Source organism: Melopsittacus undulatus, chromosome 8 (assembly GCF_012275295.1).
Source record: "Melopsittacus undulatus isolate bMelUnd1 chromosome 8, bMelUnd1.mat.Z, whole genome shotgun sequence".
Taxonomy (NCBI): domain Eukaryota; kingdom Metazoa; phylum Chordata; class Aves; order Psittaciformes; family Psittaculidae; genus Melopsittacus; species Melopsittacus undulatus.
In genome coordinates this window covers 8,126,027-8,149,303 of record NC_047534.1, presented here as the reverse complement: position 1 = coordinate 8,149,303, position 23,277 = coordinate 8,126,027, and the positions used below count along the sequence as shown (strand labels likewise).

The following is a 23,277-nucleotide window of genomic DNA, read 5'->3' as shown; positions in this document are numbered from 1 at the left end:
CACCCTCACCTCCTCCGCGGGGAGCCAATGGGAAGCCGCTCGCCGGACAGATCGAAAGGAGTTTCGACCAATCACAAAGCGAACTCGTATCAACCTGCCAATGAGAATGAAGGGAAGGTTGGCCTGGGCTATTACGCCCCGCCCCGGCAGCCGGCTGCGCTGCCTCCCGTCGGTGGAGGTGGGTTAGTGGCGGTGAAGTGGGCGGTGGTTGCTGGGGCGCTGAAGGGTTAATGGCGGCAGGCGGTTGCTGTGGGGTGTGCCCGTGGGTCTGCGCTGGAACAGAGCTGGCACAGCCCAGGGCTGGGCAGCGCGGCCAGGCGTAGGGCAGTGGTGGCTCCTGGTCGCCCCATGTCGAGACCCCCCGGGGAGCGCTGAGGAAGAGCGTGTGAGGAGGGGCTCGGCCCGCGCCGCGGTTACCTTAGCGGCGTCACGCCCAGGTGCGGGCCATGGTCCCGCCACCTCCCCGGGGAGCCTCGGCGCCCGAGCGCGGCAGGGGAGGGCAGAGCCGAGTGTGGTCCCGGTGGGGCGTGCAGCTGTGGAGCTGCTGTCACGGCTGGAAACGGCCGTCTCCATCCCAGCGTGGTGCTCGGGCGGTCACCGCTCGCTCCCGCTCCTTTCCCTCAGAAGGGAGAGGAGCCGTGTCCCGTATCTGTGGAGCTGCTGAGGGAAAGCTGGGTTGATTTGACCAGTTTTAACAGATGAGCATCTCCAAACTTCCAGCCCTGCAAGTTTCTGGAGCCCCGTGCCTGCCAGGAGCCGCAGCTGCGCAGCCACAGCATCGCGGGCTGGGAGGGTGGTGGCATCCGAACAGCTTCTCCTTCCCTCCTGCTCCAAGTGCTTTGTGTTTGCATCCGCACGCTGCTTCAGCAGCATTTTCCCTCAGTGTTACTGCTCGGGACTAGGAAAGCCTTTATTCTTAGTTCTGCCTTAATGTGGTTCAAGTCATGGTAGAAAGATGAGGAAGATACTTGTGTCCGACCAGTTTGTCAGGACTGTGGGCATTGTGCTGCAGTGTGGGATCCAGCCCAGCAGACCATGATGTCAGCTGGTGTGCTTCAGTCAAAATCTGCTATTGCTTGGGAACCCACTTTTCTTTAGACTCATGCTCTAGTTTCTTCTAGTGATTGCCATCTAGCTCTGGGAGAAATGCAAGTAATGTAATGCGGTGTCTCACTGGTTTAAACAGCCTGTTCTTTTGGCTCAGCGGTACTAACACGGTTGTAACCACTAGACTGATCTGCCTTCTGTGAGTCACAAAATGTCAACACCTGTGCTCTAGCCTACTCAATATAAAGGCTGACAATTAAGGAGAGAGAGAGGGGGTAGTCATGTGTGATTTCATTGTTGTACCATTAAAGAGTGCATCTTTGGGGAAGGAAGTGTGGTACCTCAACTTCTAATTGAACTTATTTCATACACAAGTTACAGGGCCAGCTGTACCAATTAGTGTAAAGAGTTGTGTCAGATCCTGCGTATTACAGTTAGTCATAACACCAGAGACCTGTTTGTGCATTGTTAAAATGTTTTTATTGAAGAAATTTCAAAATTCTTTTTAGTTTCAAATATTCTGAAGTTCAGGGAATTTATTTCTTTTTTTCATGTGTGTGTAGGAAGGAATTGAGTCAAACATGATTTGAGAAATGACTGTTAGTTTACTGGTAGTGTTTTAATGTGAAGCACTTTATTCTTGGTGCTCCTGGAGTCGGAGGAAAAGGAGAGCTCCCAGTTCTCTGTTTGAAGACCTAAGCAAGGATCTCTTGGGAGAAATGGAGATGAAAAGTCTACCTTTCCAGAATCATTAAGTACATTTGTGGAGGCTTGAACATGCATGCCTTAAAATACCTCAGTGACACTCGGTCAGTAACACACTATAATGACTTTAACAGTTAGTAATATCAAACTTACTTTAAAATATAAACATTTCAAATGGGCATCTTTTCAACAGCTCTATCTTCACTTTAGGTTTCTCAGTAAAAGGTTACAAAACCAAACTTGCTAAAAATTAGGGGAAAAAAGGCAAAAATTTATCACTTGAAAATGGAATTTTTTCTACAGCTTGAAAATACACATTACAATCATCCTCAGGTGCCTAAAAATTCAGTTACAGTCTTACAAATAAATTGGCTTTAGAAATGCTTTGGATCAAGTTGTCAGCTTGATTTTTGGTTTGATTTTTTTTTTAACCTGTCGTGTGAAGTTATCTCCTCTGTGCATCTTGTTTCATGTTGGAGTATCTTAAAAATATATGCAAAGATGCATCCACATTTTATTTCTGTTCCATCACACACCAGAACAGACGTATTCAGTCCCTACCTGACTTGTGGCTTTTGCCTGGCCCTTGCCTGGCGATAAGGATTTTACCATTTTCCCTTGCAGCAGCCTGGCTTCAGCCACTTTGTAAGCCACAGGAATGCTGGATACAGCCTTGGTTTTCATTTCCTGTTTCTTGCCTGGTCATTTTTGTGAGGTGTTTGGGGAGCTGGTTATATATCTGCTTATTGAGCTGAACAATCAGATATTCAAAGTATGTGTTTTGATGGATATTTGAAAATTTCATTTAGGATAAACATGTTAACATGCAGAGGAGCAAAGTGTGGACTGTTGACAAAAAATAGGTTGTAAAGCTCTGGAATTAGAGTGTGTAGTAAGGCCTCAGTTTGAACCTGAAATATCTCTAAATTAATGACAGACAGCTTCATAGAACAAGTGCATAGATGAATAAAACTTCAGTTAAAACCAGATACCTGGGAGAAGTATTTTTGTATTTGGCTTATAGGATCAAATGTGGTCAATGACTACCTTTACGTAGTCATTACCGAGCTTTAAAAGGTAGAGGTTTCCTGGAACTAGCTATTTTCACAGAATAGTTTATTCCAAATATGCTTAAGTGAATTGCTATATAGATGGAAAAGGTTAGCATCTTAAAAAATTGTTGGCTGAAGGTTTGCTTGATATATTAAAGAACTCTATATTCTTGGGCTGAATCTTTGTTATTTGGACAGGCTTAAAATGCTATACATGTGTTACTTGCTAGATTTTATTTACATGCAAAGCAAATCAAAGTGTTTAAACTCTTAAAAGTTTATGGTTTATGGTTTCCATTCATATCTCATTAATTTATTAGGTTAAAGTTGTTTCCATAGCTTGTTAACAATTAACATTTAAAAATACAAGGACAAAACTTGCTATTAGTTTTGAAATATTCATCTAAGTGCATGCTGCATTTGACATTCATAGCAATGGAATACGTAAGGGGATGAATTGAGCCACTTCATTCCTACACAGTCCATAATTTTAAAACAATGTAGCTAGCAAGACAGATCTAAAATGTATGCAATTATTTGAACTCTACACCAAAATTAGTGTCAGCAATAGCAGATTTTTCTATTGAGTCTGTGCACTAGTTAGGAAGGGATTTTTTTACATTTTTGTCCACTTGTCCCATTGAGTTTTAAGCACCGATTATACTTCGAAATATCATTGACTTCTTAGTATTTCCATCTATTCAGTTTTGTTTCTCATTAAAAAAAAAAAATAAGAATGGGTAAATTTCCCCTAAGAATCCATTTCCATATGTCTGAAAAAGCAAATTTCCCATGCAATTCAATTTGGAAAATTATATTATCAACTGTTGTAATTCTTCTTTGTAACTTGAGGAAGAAGACAATTGTTCTTGCAGACGATGAAGTTTGTTTGGGGAATTCATCCTAATGCGCTGGCGTATTCCATGACTACATTAGGTGCTGGAATGATGAACAGTATCTTTAACTTCTACTATGTTAAGCTTTTCCTAAACCAATACAAGATTTCAGAAGCAGCATTTCATCAAGCACAGGTATGGTACAATGGAGTATTCTGATTACAATGTTGTGCTATGTGTCTGTGTTACCTCAACACGGTAAGGTTGGGGGTTTTTTTATTTACAAATTAACTTCTGGATGCAGAACAAATAGCTATACAGTAAATTAATTTTACATTTAGTTAATCCATAAGCAAGTGAAGGTAAATGTAAAACACATCATTTACAGTCTTTAGACTAAGAATCTCCAGACTTTAACTGATGAAACAATTTTTGCCATTGATAGCTTGAAGTAGTTTTGTAGACTAATCATGTACCTCAGCTCCATCTATGTGTGTGACATTAGTGCTTTCCTATGGACTGTTTAAGTATTTGAATACTGCCTTTACTCTGCAAGTCATTATCCATGTGAGCAACTCTTATCGTAAATGGTCTCCTGAAGGTAATGGGCCAGCTCATGTTTTGAATTACTGTGAGAGTAATATTTGGGCTTTGCAAGATGAAAGCTGAAATAAGCTTTTGAAAGAGTGAAGTCTTAGGGACAGGGGTTTATTTCACGTGTAATTGGGCACCTGCCCACTTTTTCATCTTGTTTTTCAAAATTACTATAAATCTAAATACACTTAAGAATTAGTTCTGGAGACTGTTTTGACCTGAGCTTTTATCTTTATTCTTTCAACAGAGATTTATTTTAAACAAATGTGGTGTGTATAGCTTTTGTATTTCTGTAACCTCTGCAGAAAAATCACACTAATGATAAATTGTGTTGTGTTTCTTGCTTGTTTGTGCCAGGTTGTATTTATGATATGGAATGCCATTAATGATCCTCTTTTTGGGTACATTCAAGATAACTCCACATTCACATGCTGCTCAAGACGCCAGTTCTCAATCTTATATGGAGCTCCTTTGTATGCATTAGCCTTTTTGCTTCCTTGGTTTCCTTGGAAACATTATGAAGAAGGGGACTGGCAAAGTGGTCTTCACCTCATCATTGCGTTATGTGCTTTTGATGGCTTGCTGACGTTTGTGCTTCTAGCGCAGTGTGCGCTCTTTGCAGAGATTTCAACACGACATGAAAGTAGGCTTCAGCTTATTAAATACAACCAAGTAGCAACATTACTTGGCTCCACAAGCGTTCTCTTTTGTGGTCTCATATCACATAATATGGAAAATTTTGCCTATTTTCAGGCTTTCGCTGTTTTGGTTGCAGCATTAGCAACAGCCTGTATGTGTTACACAGGCAAATATAGTACTAGTCAGTATGAGCAGAGAGAAATCTGTATGGAGAATGCTAATCTGGAAAATGGTGATAGAACTCTCTCCTGGTCCTCAGTAATTTCATTGACCAAACAGATAATGACAGAGAAAAACTTCCTGCTTTTTGTAGTGATGAACTTCTTCCAAGTTTTCCACCTAGCCTTCTGCAACAATTTTATGATGATCTTTGCAGATAATCTTATTCCTAAGGATGTCCTTTCTTCCTCATTAAGAAGCATCATGTATGGAGCAGGCTTTATTTGTCCTCAGGTAGGCAGTTACATTTTTTTATTCCAAAATATGAAAACATGATGTTTTACTAGTTTTCATTAGTTTAAGGTATCCATTTACACTGTGTTGGAAACATGCTGTCTAATAAACCGTTATTAATTTATTAATAAACCATAAACTATTTGCCATACCAAGAGACAAATCTAGGTCACCAGTGCTCTAAAAGAAGAAAGTTTCTGTATGTACAGGCTACCTAAATGTAAGGGCAGGGTAGCGAGAACAGGCAGGCAGGCTGGTAGAGTATATGTTTACAAGAACATAAGATTTAAGCATGCAAGGAGTGAATGTTTTGGATCCCACAGGGTTTATAATACCCAAGTATAAAAGAATTAAAAACATCGTCAAGATAAAAAACTTCTAAAAGCAAAATCTCTAGAATTCTGGATTCTTTTCTCCTTTGTTTTTGATTTTTAATACAGGATGAAAAAAAATAATCTCTTCTTCAGGGAGTTTCTGAGATAAACTGCACAAAACACCAGAAAAAAATATTAGACATTGAAAGCATTGTTGAAATATGTGGTATCTCAGTCATGCGAACCAAACAAAACTCCAAATAGCTGTTCCTGGAGAAAAATACATTCCCATTTATTTTGTTGATTTTTGTCTTGTCAGCTATATTTACTTGGTAGAGAGAGACACACTTTAAAAACCTCAGTCTGGGGTGGGGGGAGGAGTAATGAACTGGAAAAGCAAAGAGAACCCTAACAAGTAATGTGTGAGATCAAGAAAAGCAGCAAAAATAAGTCCCTCAGGATGTAAACTTACTAGTCTGCAGTGGAGAAAAAAATTCTCCTGTTCATTCCCTTCTACCTTCTTTCACTGCATCTTTTAAAACTTTCGCTTTCAAAGCTGAGTACCTGACTTTTCTCATAGGTGTGATGGTGCTCAGAATTTCTGTCAATCGGGCTGTTATACTTGTTAAATCATAGTGGGTTTCAGTAAGTGATATGTAAAAGAAGATGCATGCAAATGCAACTGGAATTCACAGCTCAACTTCAGTTACTGGTTTAGCTTTTGCATATATAACATACAAATCCTAAACATCTTCTTTGTTCCATAACTCCTAAATATCTGCTATTTCAACTTGTATCCTTACCACAGGTTTGAGTCTTTTTTTTTTTTTCTTTCTGTAATTCAGACAACTAGCTGATGAACTTTGGAAATAAATCAGAAGCTACAGATGTTAGGAAAGCTTAAATATTTTTACACTCAATATATAGCAGTCACTTTTGTTGATAAAATCACTGCGACAGTGTGAAACCAACGGTCTTTCAGAAAACACATCTCTCTCTGCTCCCCAGAGACTCTTGTCTAGAAGGTCACTGAACCATAGAGTGTTTGCTATGACCTCATTTTCCTCAAGTTTTGTCCCTTTGAGCTCAAGATATAAGAGAATTCTCTTGTGGCAACATCCTGAACTTCACTTACTGGAAAAGCACCCAGCCCTTGTAAACTAAAGCCCCTTAGGAATTTGTGCTTCAGTGGCCTGTACTTCTGTCTGGTTCCTTTTAGTAGTGGTTGTGGAGAATAAAACCTGCCTACAAGGAAACTTTGTTGCTGAAACACAGGCAAACAATCTAAATTTGCATCATTAAGTTAGTTTGCTTAGAAATATGCAGTCTTGGAAACATGCAGGTATTAAGGAATTTTCAAAGTCATAAGTACTTCCTGAGACAGGGTTATTTCTCAATTACAGGGAGACAAGGTCATGTTTTTTACAATAAATAGGCATTAAATAATCCTGTACCATTTCTAGTGTAGGCACTTTTCTGTAAAATGCCTGAAAACAGGCAGGGGAGGAGGATGTTGAAGTTTCTTAAAATCAGATTTTTTTTTTCTTATACCAGTTTTCCAGACTTTTTATACCTACCTGATCATTGGTTTGAGTAGAAAACTTGAACTTCTTTATGATAGTGTTTGCTACAGTAATCTTTGACTGTAGCATCCTGGTTTTATTCATTATGTTAAAGCATTTAAATATGTGAACAAATGTACAAAGAGAATTATTTCCTGTTCTTCATTTTAATATTACACTATTCATCTGTGTAATACCGAAGGAGGAGAAAATGTGTATGTTTATAGAGTCTGTGAGGTTTTTTTTATGATAGTGATGAGGACCACATGCATATAGATGGTCACATAGGCTCGTATAATAAAAAGAACATAATGCATTACAAAATGTCCTATTTAAAGTGTAAAGTAAGGAACAATAGAGAAGAGCTTACTCTTTGTTCATACTATAATTTGCACTTAATACCATTTTCATGAGGTTAGCCATCACTAGCTTCTCGCGTGGATTACTGCTTGCTATGATTGGCAGAATTAAAACGTAGCCATATGTGCTGTCCACTGGCATCTGCCTTTCTCTACTTGCTAGTAGTCTCTAACTTGCTTACATCAGCTGTCTTGGTGAGCTTGCTTTATCAGCCTAAAAGTCGTGCTTAATTTCTACAAATGCCAGTGAAAGTAGTAATATTGATGAGAAAAACAATTATTGAAAATATTTTTGACCAGCAGTTAAAATGGCAAATGCTTGGCTTGCAGTTAATATTACTGCAAATTTAACTATTTAGGGGATATCAGACAGAAAGGTCATGAGCATTAAATAATAGTTAGGCAATGTGGGAAACAGTATCTTCCTCAGGATATTGTAGTTCTCAGCTGGCTGGTTTTGAGTGAAAAATTTCTTCTTACCTGGTAGGGGTAGTACAGAATGAGCCAGTAGATAGTTCTCTTTTTCAGTTCCTAGTTTTTACTTGGATTGAACTTTTCACAAAGGGTTGGTTTGTGCTTTGGTTTGGTTTGTTGTTTGGCTTTTTTTCCTTAATGGTTAGTAATAAATTACATCTGGTCTGTGCTTTATAGCTCTCCTAATGCTGAGATACTGTATCTTTTAATCGTATGTGTGTATATATTATCTTTTCAGTGCCTTGTTCTTCTCAGTCATGCTTCACTGAAGAAGTTTGGTTATTACAGAATCATCTTGTTTTCCTTCTACTTTGAAGGAGTAGCTGCTGCTGTCATGTTTATTCTAGGGTCAGAACACTATTATCTGTTGGCATTTTATCTCATGACAAACATGTAAGTAAATACACTTCCCTTTTCATAGATACAGCTTAAATAATTCTAACAGAGTGGACACTTGCTTTTAATAGCATGAAGATTTTGACACTACTTTTATGGTTTTCTTTCTGTTCTGTTTCTCTTGTTAAAAGAGTTGAAACTCCAGTTACAATTTTTTCAGCTTTCATTTTATTCTGCTTCAGCTTTTAATTTCTGTTTAAAAAAACCAAACCTGAAGTAAGAACAGTGATTAAGGTTTGCAGCCCCATGCTTCCAGCCACTTACCTGCTATAACATGAGATTCAAGGGAAGCAGAATCTCTTCTCATCCACGTAGACAGAGGAGATCTCAGCAGAAAAACTCTTATTTAAAAATAAAGAGCTGTTTGTATTAGAATATTGTCACAGTGGTTTGTTGGGGTTTTTAAAGTTTCTGTTTTAATGCTTTCTTTCTACGTGTTCTTTCCTACCATCTTTTTCTTCTTTTTTGTTCTTTTCCCTGTTTTCATTCTCATTTTCAGTATTTCAGTCATGGGCTACTGATAACAATGAATTGTGTGAACAATAAATTGAATTTCTTTACCTGCATACTTTAAATGGTGAAGATATATGTTGATTTCCCCAGGAAAAAAAACAACCCTCTAAGGTACCTAAAGACTCTATGTTTTAAGTGCTAATTGTTCAAAGCCTCTTATAAATGAAAGCTAATCACACCCAAAATGTGCTAAGACATAGGAATCTCAATATTTGAGTTTATGGTTTCTCTTCACAGTTTAAGAGTTGGTTGTGTGTGTGTATGTTTAACGGCATATACGTACACACATATGCATATATGAATACAGTGTAAGTAAATATATAGGAATGCATATAAAATCTTTTTATTGTTCTAATTCTCCCTCTTGGAAGTTTGTCTTCCATATGGTCTTTCCAGTAATGCTCATGTCCTTTTCAGATTTCAAGAAGAAATTTTCAGTCACTCTTTCCTCTCAGGTGCTTCTCTTCTCCATATCATTTTAAATGACATTTACTGATAACCCCAAGTAAATATTTATGACCTTTTGCACCAGTGTCTGGGAAGAAAAAGAAAAAAAAACTCTGCCTCTTAGGTTTGCATATTGCTTTGTAATTCTCAGTTAAGAACAGATCTAATAATGGTTTCAGAACTGCTGTTTAATCAGATAAATCAGCTAGTTTTAAAGAAAGTCTCTGTGTTTGTGGAAAGGTCAGTATTGGGGTATGTATGTTAGAATGTCAGTTACGATTTCATTATGAAAGTGTATATAAGAACTGTGATCATCTTAAATATTTTGTCCTTTTTAGGGTAATTGTGCAAGCTTCCTTTAGTTTGTTCAATTTGCCTTTGGCAGATATTGTTGATGCAGATTTAATAAAGCACAAGCGGAGGTATGTCCATCAGAACTGTTTTTCTGTAAATATTCTATCTCCTTACCATGTTACTCTTTCATAAGTTAGATCATGTCAAAGTAAAGACAGTAAATGGTTTTGGATCCTTGACACAGAAGCAGTTTTTGTAAGAGCAACTTAGCATAAAGATATGAACTTTATTCAAGTTTCCTGCAGTTAATTCAGGAGAGTCATTGAAACAGATTATTAAGTAATTTCTAGTTTTAATTATACATAGTATAAGCTGAGTCCTTAATTTTTTTGTGTTTCTATTTTTGTTAGCTTCAATTGAATTATTCTGTAACCATATACATTTATTGTAATTTACAAAATTTTCTGAATAAGGCCTTTTTAACATGGGAAAGGTGCTTATAAAGCTTTGCCTGTGCTACTTCAAGTGTAAATTTCAAAGTCTAACTGGTTGCTGTTATCTCTCTGAAATAAAAATCGATAAAACCTGCTGTGATGTAGCATATTACAACTCATGGATCTTCTGGATTTTTACCAAAGTGCAGGTAACTTCCTGTTGCTTCCCTCAGTGTTTATTTAAGTGCAGATTCAGTTACGGTAACTGTATGAAAGGGCTTGCCCCTCAAAGGTGAGAGCTATTGCTTTCATGAAGAAAAAAATGCCTCCTTTTCTGGCCACATGCATGTAAATACTGAAGTAATTAATTCTCCATGCACTGTTCAGTCTAACTTCAGTTATTACTCTATGTGCACAAAGTTGAATTTGAGTGCAAGTAATTTCAGAATTGGGGCCATGCTGTATATATACAGCAGAGGTTTATTACCTTTCATTTCCAAAGAAATTTAAATTTCATTATGATAATTGATCTGTTTGCTATAATTGGTGAACTATATAAAGCCAAGTATCATAACAGTTATCATCTGCATATTAAAAGGAGTTTAAAAATCACTGTTGTAATTAATATACTAACAAGTTTGTGTTGTGCATTCATTTGTGGGTTTTTTTCCTTAACTATTTTAGATCACCACTTTCCTCTATGGTTTTTGGCACCAATGCTTTATTTACGAAGCCTGCCCAATCTTTGGCTCCAATGCTTGTGGTTACAATACTAAATCAATTTGGATATGAGAACCTGAATAATGAAGTTGCTCAACCTGATCCAAGGTGAGTTCAAAAGGGATACTTTAAATCATAGAAATTAACATGAAATAATCTAAAAAGCAAATTAATCTGCAATTACTTTGCATGAACTGCACTTCAAAAGCATGAGTGCTTTAAAATTATTTTCTGTTATTTTTTAGCTGCTTAGGATTAGAAATAGTTTTTAAAGGAATCATTTCCTAAACAATGCACATGAGGGTATTTACATGATTTTGAAACACAAAGGATACATTTAAGTAGTTGAACACCTCCTATTCTATTGCAAAAAAGAAAAGAAATCTTTGAGATCACCTCAAGATAGATGTTGTCCTGGCCTTTGTGTTTTGTTTATCTCATAAACCTACTTCCATAAATACATAATTCTAACAGTGTTGCATTTAAGGTACATTTTTGTCTGAGAGAAAGCAGTATAATCACTGGAGGAAGGGAATTTGCCTCAAGTAGGAGTTTAATTTTGGCTTTGATACTACTTACCATTCTAATGCTAATGATTTCATTGCAGTCCCTGGAGACCTTAATACACAGGTTGCTAGTTAGCACATTGGAAATGCATGGGCTTTTATAAAAAACAAATAAAGAGGGAATCAGTATACTGAAAGAGTCAAAAGCTGGTTATTTATGACCAACATAAATAAAGAGGAAGTGGCAACATAAGGAATGACTGAAGTTAGGGCTAAAAGGCAAAAATCACTCATGATAAGGATTTGCTTGAGAGAGCAACCTTAAGAAATACATAGAAGACAATTGTATGTGAACTTTTGTGAAGGGAGCTCTTGAAGGAGAAAAGACTGGTCATGTGTCACCTGAGGCTGGGAGAGAATGTGTTGTATTTGAGGAATTTTCTAAAGAAATCTCTGAGTAAAAATATGGCATGAAAAGACAACAGGTGGTCTTCAGAAAACCATCCTGACACAAGCAAATAAGGCTTAACTTTGAGGCTGTGTGTGAGAACAGTTGATTTTATTTTAATGCATTCTGTCGATAGCCAGCCAGTGAGATGACATGAAGAGGACATGAACCTCATTATAATGTCAAATAAGATGGGTGATCTTTTCTTTTGCAGAAGAGTCATAAGTTGAACTGGATGTGGATATGAGAGAGCTGAATATAATTATCTTGACGATTCAGAGAAAATTAGACTTAAAACATAAAACCTGCAGTTCTGATCCATTTCAATCAGAGAAATGATACCTTTGTGGATGGATTTTAAATCACAGTAATTACAAATCTTTTTTTTTCCAGTAAGTAGACTCTGGACTATAGCAACAATATATTTCTTATATAGATAGCTGAAATAATTTGAAGGCTCAGTCTCTAAACCTGTATTTTCACTTGAGTCATGCTGAAATTTGATTTATTTAACTAGGGCAAGAAACAGCATAAAGGTACAAGCTGAGATCAGTTAATCAAGGAGCACCTGAATTATATTTCTTTTGGCCATTCCTTTGAAAATAATTTCTTAAATCTGAAGCAGTCTGCACATGTTTTCTGTATGTATATATGTGTGAATGTGCATGGCCTTTGCTTTACAATTGGACTACTGTGTGGGCATACAGTCAACAAAGACCAGACTACTCAGGATTGCTTCTAGGAGTCAGTTTGCCCATGGCAATGTACTCGGACCATTGACTGAGCTAAAATTACTTACACATATTAAAACCCTATCAGATCTATCTCAGATTTCAGCCATAGGCAGATAGCTAGAATACACTTACCTCACTCAGGACAAAGCTGGTTGGGGTCAAAGAGAAACTGAATATAGGGGGTTGCTTAAAATATGCTCATCCTGTTTGGGAAAAAAGAAAAAATCACACATGTGAATTACATATAATGAAGTGTTCTCATCCATTCCAATGCAATCTCAGCTCCACTGTCCTTCCTCCTTCTCCAAAGCTGGCAGCATCTATTAAGTGTTTTGGAAAGCATTTACTTAATTATATATAGTGTTAGTGAATTGTGAAGATGGCACAGAGAACCTTTATTCTGCATTAACAAAATGTTCGGGCCCTGAATAAATATGTCTTAAAAGAGTTTCCAGCAATGTTGTTTACTGGGAGGAGAAAGAAGGTGCAGTCCAAAACCATAAGCTATTTGCTGAACTTAAATGTCTTAGTTTTTGTTAATATACAATGAAAATTCTTAATGTGGAAAGTTAAACCATAGCAACAATGAGAGAGCAGCTAAGCCTGGAAACCATTTGCAGGCACATTATGTCAATAAAATCATCAGTAGTAGTCAGCATAGCTTCACCAAGGGGAAGTCATAATTGGCCAGCTTGATAAACTTCTAGAATGACATGACTGGCCCAATAAATGAAGTAAAAGTGGTGGATATTGTCTACTTGGTCTTCAGTAAGACCTTTGAAACTGTCTCCCATAAGATTCTCATAAAAAAGCATTTGATATACAAGGTTGGATGAGCAGACAGTGAGATGGGTTGAAAACTGGCTGAATGGCCAGGTGCAGAGGGTTATCAAGGGCATGTAACTAGTAGTTACACTAGTGGTGTATCCTCAGGGTCTATACTGAGTCCAGTCCTGTTTAACATCTTTACTAATGATCTGGATGATTGGGCAGGATGTACCCTCAGGAAGTTTGTTGATGACACAAAACAGGGAGGTATGGCTGGTGCATCAGAGGTCATGCTGCCATGCAGAGGGATCTTAAGAGGCTGGAGAAATGGGCTGTCAGGACCCTCATGGTTCAACAAAGAGGAATGCAAGTCCTGCACCTGGGGAGGAACAGGCCCAGGCACCAGTACATGATGGGACCACCCAGCTTGGCAGAAAAGGATCTGGGGCCCCTGGTGAACACCAAACTGAACATGAGCCAGCAATGTGTTCTTGTGGTAAAGGCAGAGAATAGCATTATCTTGGGCTGCCTTAGACAAAGTATTGCCAGCAGGTCAAAGTTCCCCTCTGCTCAGCACTGATGAGGCCACATCGGGAGCACTGTGTCCAAATGCGGCCTCCACAGTACAAGGGAAACATGGACTTACTGGAGAGAACCCAGCAAAGGACCACAGGTTATTAAGGACTGGAGTATCTATGAGGAAAGGCTGAGAGAACTGGGACTGTTCAGTCTGGTGAAGAGTCATGAGAGGGATCTTCTTAATGTGTATAAATATTTTAAGGAAGGGTGCAAAGAGGTTGGATTCAGGCTTTTTCCAGTGGTGCCCAGTGACAGGACCAGATCAGTGGGCATAAACTGAAAAACAGGAGATTCCCTCTGAACATCAGGTAACGCTGTTTTATTGTGAGGGCAACTGAGCAGTGGAACAGGTTACTCAGGGAGGTTGTGGAGTCTCTATTCTTAGAAGTACTCGAAAGCTGTCTAGACACAGTCCTGGGCAGCTGGCTTTATGTGGCCCTGCTTGAGCAGGGGTTTGGAGCAGGTGACCTCCGCAGGTCCCTTCCAACCTCAATCATTTCATGGGTCTAAATCTGTGAACAAAGTTCCAGTCTATAATGATAGTGAAAATATGAATATGTTACAGATAAGCAGTTGCTTTTTATATACAAATCCTGCCTGTCACATTAGGGTTTTTTTCACAGTTATTTCACAGATACTTTTACAAAGCAAAAGAATCTTAATAAGACATATCTTGTTATCTGTGTTTAGCTTGGGGGATGTTGTATGTTTTATATATTAATGTTCTGTGGAGTGAGTGGAGAAAAGTGTGGTTTTATATTCTCAGCAACTTTCCAGGCTTTTGCTGTAGTAAAACACATTTCCAGCAACGAGTTTGCTGTTGAAAATGGTAGAGCATCATTATTCACACTTCTTTTTGTGTAATATTGCCATTTAATTTCCTCATTCCTCCTTTCCTGATGTATTGCTTACTCAAGACCAAACGAAATGCTGGAGCTCAAACTTTCTAAATGACTTTTAGTTGCATATCAAAAAAAGGTCCCAGCTTCCAAGGGAAGGTATATCTTTTTCTCCCCTATTTCATTTATCTTACACATTTTATAGCATTTTATTAATAGCGTACTGCCTTTCCTAAATATGCTCTTTGGTGCTCATCTTGCCCTGTATCAAAAAAAGATAAATATGGCTATCAGAAGCTGTCTGCTGAGACCAATTATATATCTTCTGATTCTTAAGCCTCCAGCAAAGTCTGTAAGATGACATGACCTCATCTACACTTCTTCATCATTCCAGTGACCTCATTTTGGTTCTTCAGCTGTGTGATGGCTCCTTGACATCCCCCATGATAAAGATATTTCATTATTGCTTCATTAGAGCACCAGAATTCCATTAAGACTACCAACCAAGTATAAGTTGCTGGGTTTTAAGCTTTGCCTGTCTTCTGTTGTTGCTATCATGGTGTTCAGCAATTCACACATGTACGTTTTCTGCTTCAGTAAAGACCATATTCCCAAGCAGCTTATTAGGGCAGCTGGCATGTTATGTGTGCAATTCTTACCCCAGAAGACCTTTTCAGACAGTAGTTCATCATTGTCTTGATGTCTCTCTTACAGTTGTACCCTGCAGCACACCCAAGCTAGTAAGACAGTGAAGAGGTTTTATACAAAGAGTAAGATTCCAGAAGAAAGGAAAATTCAGTCCCCTTTGTCTTTGTGAGGTATCATAACACTGCTGAGTGGATTGTTAAGATTCATCAGAAGTGAGAAAATAATTATTGTTGAACAGTGATTCCAGTGCTGGATTAAGCCAGGCATTCTGCAGGCCTGGACTGTCTTTCTCTGTACCAAAGCCTTTGAACTGACCATTCACATCATCAGGTCCTTACCAGTATTTTCTTCTGCCTCAGTGTGGTTTCTTAGTAAGAGTGATGTCGTCTTCCTTAGGAGCAATCCAGTACCTCTTGGTTTCACATCTGGTATCATGATTCTGAAGTGTGACTTCTGCTATGAATAGTGTGTATCTCTTCCAGAAGTTGTCTTCCTCTTTGGTGTAACCTTATTCACACATGAGGTTGGCCAATATATTGTACACATTTCCATATGTGTTACACATGGTTCTGTATACAGTAATATACACATTATACCACATTCTGAGGGAATTTGGTCACTATACATCAGGTAAGCATGTTGTAGTGGAAGCTAGTTTAATGACTATTTTTAAATATCCCTAAAGTTAGAGCAGTAGGTTGCAGAATTGAGTAGTCTTATTGGGACCCAAATCCAAAAAACTCCCAAAATTGTTGGGATTTTTTTTTCTTTTTGTCCATTATCGTAGCAAAGCATTACCTGCCCATATGGCTTGGGGGTTTTCTGTTTGGTTTTGGCTATGGAAAAGATACCTAGTTTAAAATCTCCCTCTTCTGGAGAGCCCCTACAACTGCAACTAGCTTCTCGTGAAAGTGTGCTTTTCAAATTCATTCTTCAGAGCTCGGTAATTTGACAGCAGCTCTTCATTATTTATTGGAGGCACTTTCAACTGTTAATACTTTCATACTGAATTACTGGAGTACATGACATTCTATTCAGAGTGTTATTAGGGCTGTTTACGAAAGATTTTTATGTTTTATTCCTGTGTGTGCAAAAAAATGTAGACATGGAAATTTCTGAAGTTACTGGTTCAGCTGTTACTATAATGAAATCTGAGCTCTGCTCTTGATTTATCCCAGTCCCTTAATGAAATATTTTCCCATTCCTTGTTCTGTGTATCAAAGACATTTTTCATAATTCCTGCAGTAAATTAGGCTGTTACAGCACAATGGATAATATTGTTTTCTTAAACCAATATTGTTCCAGTGAAACCAAATCAGGATTGCACTGATGTGAGTGATTTCGCAGATGTTTTTTCTTTTTTTTGTCCTTCCTGAAGTCCATGTATAAATGGAATATTTTTACTAATGAAAACTACTCTTTAGTGTGCAAAACAGGCTAAGTACAATCCCAACATCCTGTTAACCATGTCTTAGTCCTGTTTCATTTTTAGCTAGGTACGTAATTTGTTGGTGGCCTCCCTGCTGACACTGCTCATACAGTTAACTACTGGCAGATGTGGTGTGCATGATGTAGGCATCTGTTTACTTGTAGGTGGACTGAAGATGCAATTGAATACAGGCCAGTAAACAACATCCAAATGGTAAATTATTGTTACTGCCAATAAGCATTGGCTATGCACCAGTGACCTGCTAGCAAACACTTCCAGTCTTATATGTAGTTGCCCAAGTGATTTAGTAATTCACTTGTGAGCCTGTGGCTTTTTTGTTTTCTTATGTAGCATTAGCATATACATGATTTGAGATCAACCATGATCATTGTAGGAGTGTGTATATGTACTAAGGAATTAATATGGCCTATGATGGAGGTTGCAAACAATTTTTCTGTTAAATGTAGTGATATATGAGTTGATCCTTTGATGATTCAGAGAAACTTAGGTTTTATTCAAAGGCCTGCTCAAGTTTTTTTTTCACAGATCTCAAGGCTTTTGGATCACATCCATAGCTGTTCTGTGAGTCTCCTGTCTCATCCCTTAATGATAAGGAAAATAATATAAACTGCCTCATGGAGAGAAAGTTCATTTAGGGGCTGTTTCTCAGCTTGAGTTGACTTTCCTGATATTTAGTAATTAGAATCCAATAATTAACAGAATGCCAGCTGGTAGATAATGATTTTCGCTACTAAATAAATGCCTAAATGTATGCTTTAAGCTGTCAGAAGCCATACTGTTCATAAAAGGGAACTCATTTAGGTCCAATATTTTGCTTTTCTTATTCATATGTGTTGATGCTTTTATCTCTTATTCCTTAGAGAAGATTTAGGTGAGAAGGCAGTATGCATCCGTGTGAATAAATGAGAATGAGAACTTCACATGTATTCTTTTTATGGCTTTTATAATCTGTAATAATTTATTTTAAACAAAATAAAACAATGCTTGCTATTTCACATAGCCCTTTACACCATACCTGAATTCTATGCATTAATCAAAACTTCCATCTAGCACTCAGCAACTATAACAACACTATGTGGATAGCTGGAAGCACAGATTTTAACTTAAATAAAATAATTTAATATTAAAATGTTTACTTCAATTTTCTGCTTTTATTTCTCTTCCAGATTTTTCAGTCTTCCTAAAGCTTTTCAGATGCTCTGTTCTGTAATTGGATTATATTGCTTAAATTGATTTCTGTATTACGTAATACAGATATATACTAGTGAACAGGATTTCATAGGTTGCCTACAGTGTATTGAAATTAACTATTTGTGTGCTAATTATATAATTTCCTCCCAGCTATTATGAAAGGAGCAAACAGCATAAAATGCATATTTGTATGTAGAATTAGAAAATATAATTGAAGTTCATTTGATATCTGCGATATTTGTTTTTAGGATTGGTTGTACACAGTAACGTGTGTACACGTATATAATGTGAGTCCTTTTGTCGCGAATTGACCATCAAAGTTAATCTTCTTCACCTTGAAAGCTATGTTTTCATCTTCTTCACCAGCTTGTTTTTAGGTCTTCATGATGCCATGTTCTATTTGATCTGTCTGGTTCCACTCTGCATTGCAGTCATCCAGATCCTGGCGTGGGCTCCCTTTTCAATCCAGAACAGTCATGTAACAGCTGTACGCTAAATTTGTAACAGTTGGTCAGTAAATCAGACAGTATGTTCTAAATGTGAAAAAACAAAATTGCATTAAAGGGACTATTAGACCAAACACACTTTGAGCCATTTCAGTGAAGATGCATTCTTCAGCCTACGAAGAGTATAACACAGATCACATTAAGCCTTACTGCTGAGCCTGCACAGAGATTTTTCTAGTTCAGTTGTTTTTCTTTAATGGAATTTATCCTTAATTACTAGATAAAGCCATTTCTGGTATATATTGGTCACTGTTAACTCCTTTGAAGAATGGAGATCAGTTATAGGAATGCCAGCCCAGCACCTGGAATTCAAGGGAACTGCATTTTCTTCAGCTTCCTGAAAGATGGTGAATTAATTCTGCTATACTGATAGAATGGCAGATCTCTGAAGTTTATCTGGAAGAGCCTGGCGGATACCCCTCATGGATGGCAAAGAGATGAAGAGAAAAATTTAGTTGGTGTGTAGCTGGCCATTATCCAGGCAAATCTGACAGCTACCACAGGAAGAGCCAAGAGTAGTTAACTACTCTGTAAAAGTCTATGTAAGGCTAAAGAAGAAAAAGATGAAAATGCTGTTCAGAAAAAGCTGCATACATCTTCACTGGCTTTTCGAGTGTCTCTAGTTATGGTAGGCAGATGCAGTTTTCTAGGTTTAAATGGCAAGATTATTTTGAAGGTACCATATTGTTAGTACTTCATACAGAATGTCATTGTGGTAAGGAAAACCTTATTGTGTGGATATAGTGGTGTTCAGTTAGCTGGACAACTCTAAGTATATGCATACTGAAACTCTACCTGCTTAGTAGTGTGACACTGGCAAACTCGGTGTGCTGACAGTTGAAGCTAATTAATTTATGATTAATTATTGCTAACATCTTTTCAGTTACGCTTTTAAATGGATCCTATGATTTTTATAAAAGTTTATTTTGACAGAATTTCAGGAACATTGAATCCTCTTTTTTATTTCACACAAATTGTAATGATAAGTTACTATGTGTTTTCCTCCAGTATATCCAACATGTAATTTTGTAATGATAGATAGCTAAGTATGAAATAATAATTTCATTTTTGTTCTTTATCTTGCCTAAGCAAACAATTTTAGAAGCACCTTTCTTACAGAGTGCCAGTCACTTGAAAGTACAAGATGCATTGTACGTATCCTGATTTTGAAGTGCTGAGCCAGCTTATTTCTAAGGCTTTACATTTATTGCAATAGGTAACTTGAATAGAAGGGAGTGTAAGAGTGCATTTTGGTGGACACCAGTATAATTTGATTAAGAGGTCTGAGACTGGAAATACCAGTGTTGAAAAAAAGAATTTTGTTGCCTCTGTTTTTACATTTGCAGTGTAGAAACAATGTTGTCTGCTTGCCTTTTTTGAAGTGCAAAGTGCTTTCAAGGTGATGAGTGAAAAAAGTGAGATAGCGTTTTTAAATATTTAGATGTTCCAAATGAACACTTTGATAGGAATATGAAAATTTACGTTAAAATGTAAGAAGGCAGAAGTGTGATGGCATTTTGGGTTGCATTATCGGTTTTTTATCTCTGTCTTGTCACAGATACCATTATTCATTTGCATTGTATGTGCTAACAGCATTATGTACACATTCTAGCGTCACTTGTATTTACAAATCTAAAGAATATTTACACAAATACGAGAGCAGATAGACATAGATTGTGTGCTTAGATTCTGAATTTTAAAAGACCTACTGCACTCTATGTATGAATTTTGTGCTTGAAAAGCAGAAGGAGCAAAAGCCCAAGGAACCTGATTCATTCTACAAAACAGTCTTCTTCCTTATAATTGCTTTAAAATGGTGATGGTAATAAATAACTTAAAATAGTTTTCTTTTTCTTTACTGTTTCTGTATTTCCTGTATTTCCTATGTTCATCTAATCCTCATAGAATATATATTTTGATAGGTGAAAATAGTGTTTCTTAGGTGACTGTTTATTACTTAGTTCTAATATTGAATTACTAGAACATAGTGTACAAGTGGGAGAATGCTGTGCTATACAACAGGAAAACTAGTAAGTGGTATGAAGAGTCAAAATTATACCAGGAATTCTTTGAAATGATCAGATTTTTATTTTTTTTCCTGGAAAATGTTTGGCAAATATACCGTTTTATTTGCTGAAACAAGAAAGGAGTAAGGGGTGATATGACTGCAGGCACAGTTTGAATAGCCTCTATAAAATTCTGAGTCTTTAAGGAAGAGAAAATAGTGGAAGATTTCTAAGCAAGACAGCCTTAAGATATGAGAGATTAACTAACTGTGTGGAATAAACTAGTTCAGAAAACAAATCTGAGAAATACAGAATTATTTAATATGTAAAATATTAATAATCTTTCAAATTTATTATCTATTATTCTCTCATTTGTCTGTCCTATTGCTCTTGCTATAAGGGCAGGAAAAAAGTGTCTTTTGTCACACCAATAGTCAGTCCAGACGAGGGCTGGAAAACAGCTTTAAATTCCGGCAGTAGTCTTATTACAAGAATAGAAGGTTGGCAGTATGTTATGATTGATGTCACTTACTCTCCATTTCTCTGTCACCCACTAAACTTTGTTATCCTCTGCTAAACCTACATGATTGTTTTTGGCCATGAATCAAGTAACAGGATGATCAAAGGCAAAAGTTCAGTGTCCAGGAACAGCTGGTTTGTCTGCTTTCTCTCCTTATTAGCTAACAGTATCTTGAGTTTGAAGTCCTGCTGCTGGAAAAATGCCCCAATTTAATCTTGATAATTTAAGAGTGTCTAAAATAGTCTCATAACTGATAAAGAGGATTTAAATGTATGTAATATAAAATATGAAATGCTATGATAACTTCAGAGAATTAGAAATTTGATGTTTAAATCCCATTCTTGGAGTTTCTGTATAAATTCTGAGAGTTTGGATCTTAATACACCAATTTAATTTTTTCTAATTGAAAATCTGTAGGTAAAAGCATCATTCAAAAGGATGTTATCTAATAGACCCTATAGAATGCTAGTCTAATATAGACTAATATAGTATATGACTAGTGATATACTGAAAACACTGAATAAATGACAATAAAAACATATTTCATTTTAAGTAAGAAAAAATTAGTTTTATTTTTTGTGGAGCTTACAGGCCTCTGTTCTGTTTTGTACAAAATGACCCTCCTAGTCTCATGCTGTACTGTGATTTTGGAACTGCTCAGTAAATCATGAATATACTATGTTGACATGGCTAGTAGGATGTTTACATTTGTATATGGTTGTGCAGCCTAATGGGTGCTGTCAGGAAAGACAAGCAGGAAGGGAAGGAACAGTTAAGATAAGCCACATTTCCACAATACTTCTGCACTCTTTCTTATAAAATTAAGCCAGCTCAGGCAAAAGCTTGGTAGTACATACAAACAAAAGAATTCTAGCTGCTTTTGTAAAGGAACATACAGTAGACCTGGGGGGAATTTTCTTAGAGAACTAGACAGACCTACAACTGGGCTTCCTTGATTACCCTTGTGGGTGAGGATTTTAGATAGCTGTCTACGTTTGTTTATCTTAAAGACCTTTTTCATAATCACTTTCTTACTGTTGTTTAAGTAATGGATGGGAAAGTTGTTCTATTGCTGAACTCGATCAGAAAAATTGCAGATTTACATCTTAGAATACATGAGGCTGTGTAGCCAGCCCTGTCACTGTGAGTCCTGCTCCAGAAGACCAGGTTCCTTGTGATCACCACAACCCAAATGATGTATTAAAACCTTTGGGTATGTTTGGGACCTTCCTGGACTTTAGGTATTCAATTGATTAAGGAATTTTCCATCAAGACAAAAAAAGAAACACTACCTAAATAGTTGCAGAGAAAGTAAAAACAAAGTGATTCCTTTTTTTTCTGTAAATACTCTCCCAGCACACCGGTTGCTTTGAATGACATCTGCACATGCTCACAAACAGCCTTCTGAGATTGTAAGGCAATTGGCTACAATTCCACCAGCCTGTATGCAAATGACAGTACATAAAAATTGTTACCTAAATATGCATGAATAGTGTGTTCTTTATAGCCTGTCAAGAGAAAAATATGCTTCCTATACAGCTACCATAGCAGAATATTAATAACAAATGCAACACTGGGTAGGAACTTTGGAAAATCTCATTAAAATGTACCCTGGTTGTATAACTACAATGCAAAGACAAAAGCTAGCATATTTCTTAATTTATTTGGTGTGTAATTCATTATCTGTATTTTACATGTGATAAAATTAAGCTGTGTTTCCCTGTGAACAACATGTAACTAACCTGAGGCAATTTTATTTATTGGTTTACACACTGCACGGATGTCTATTTAAAAAGCAGCAATTTTAGCTTTTGTCAGTTTGGATTTTGATTACAAAGTCATTTTATTCCTGGAGGGAAAAAAAAAAACCCTAATCTGTCTTTACAAACAGAAACATACATAGAAAGCAGAGAAATCCCACACCAAATAAAAAGAAATAGACTAAAATGGCATCTTAGCCTATCTAGCTAATGGAGAGAAAAAATCTTCATGTGGAAAACTGTCTCAAGCTCTTATGTCAGGAACTTTCCTTGAGGAGATTAAACATCAGGGAAAATAAACTAAACAGAAAATCATCTGGCAATATTCTGTTACTGCTCCAGTTTTGCTGATTTCCCAGGATAATCACATCCAAGGTTGGATGCGATCAGTGCTTGAACAGAGAATCTCCCAGGTAGGAGCCAGGATCAGTGACATGGTTTAGTGGTGGTCTTGGCAGTCCTAGGTAATGGTTGGACTTGCTG

General features: G+C 37.1%; 1 protein-coding gene across 2 annotated transcripts; it reads left to right on the top strand.

Annotated features, from left to right (window-relative positions):
* Nucleotides 1-94: 94 nt before the first annotated feature.
* On the top strand, nt 95-22,675 carry LOC101878838 (transmembrane protein 180). Of its 2 annotated transcripts, none has more exons than XM_031043996.2 (7): nt 95-178; nt 3,657-3,835; nt 4,592-5,326; nt 8,274-8,428; nt 9,730-9,813; nt 10,804-10,947; nt 18,369-22,675. In XM_031043996.2, exons 2-7 carry the CDS (start codon nt 3,683-3,685, stop codon nt 18,496-18,498), a joined length of 1,401 nt encoding a protein of 466 aa, XP_030899856.2. In that variant the 5' UTR covers nt 95-178; nt 3,657-3,682; the 3' UTR covers nt 18,499-22,675. The 2 variants fall into 2 exon arrangements, with proteins under 2 accessions (XP_030899856.2, XP_005143425.2); XM_005143368.3 differs by having other exon boundaries at nt 164-178; nt 3,661-3,835; nt 18,369-18,498.
* The last annotated feature ends 602 nt before the right edge of the window (nt 22,676-23,277 follow it).

Coding starts and splice junctions, on each gene's coding strand:
- LOC101878838 (XM_031043996.2), top strand. CDS start 3,683: ATGAAGTTTGTTTGGGGAATTCATCCTAATGCGCTGGCGTATTCCATG. Junction 3,836..4,591: donor CAGCATTTCATCAAGCACAG/GTATGGTACAAT, acceptor TGTTTGTGCCAG/GTTGTATTTATGATATGGAA. Junction 9,814..10,803: donor TTAATAAAGCACAAGCGGAG/GTATGTCCATCA, acceptor TAACTATTTTAG/ATCACCACTTTCCTCTATGG.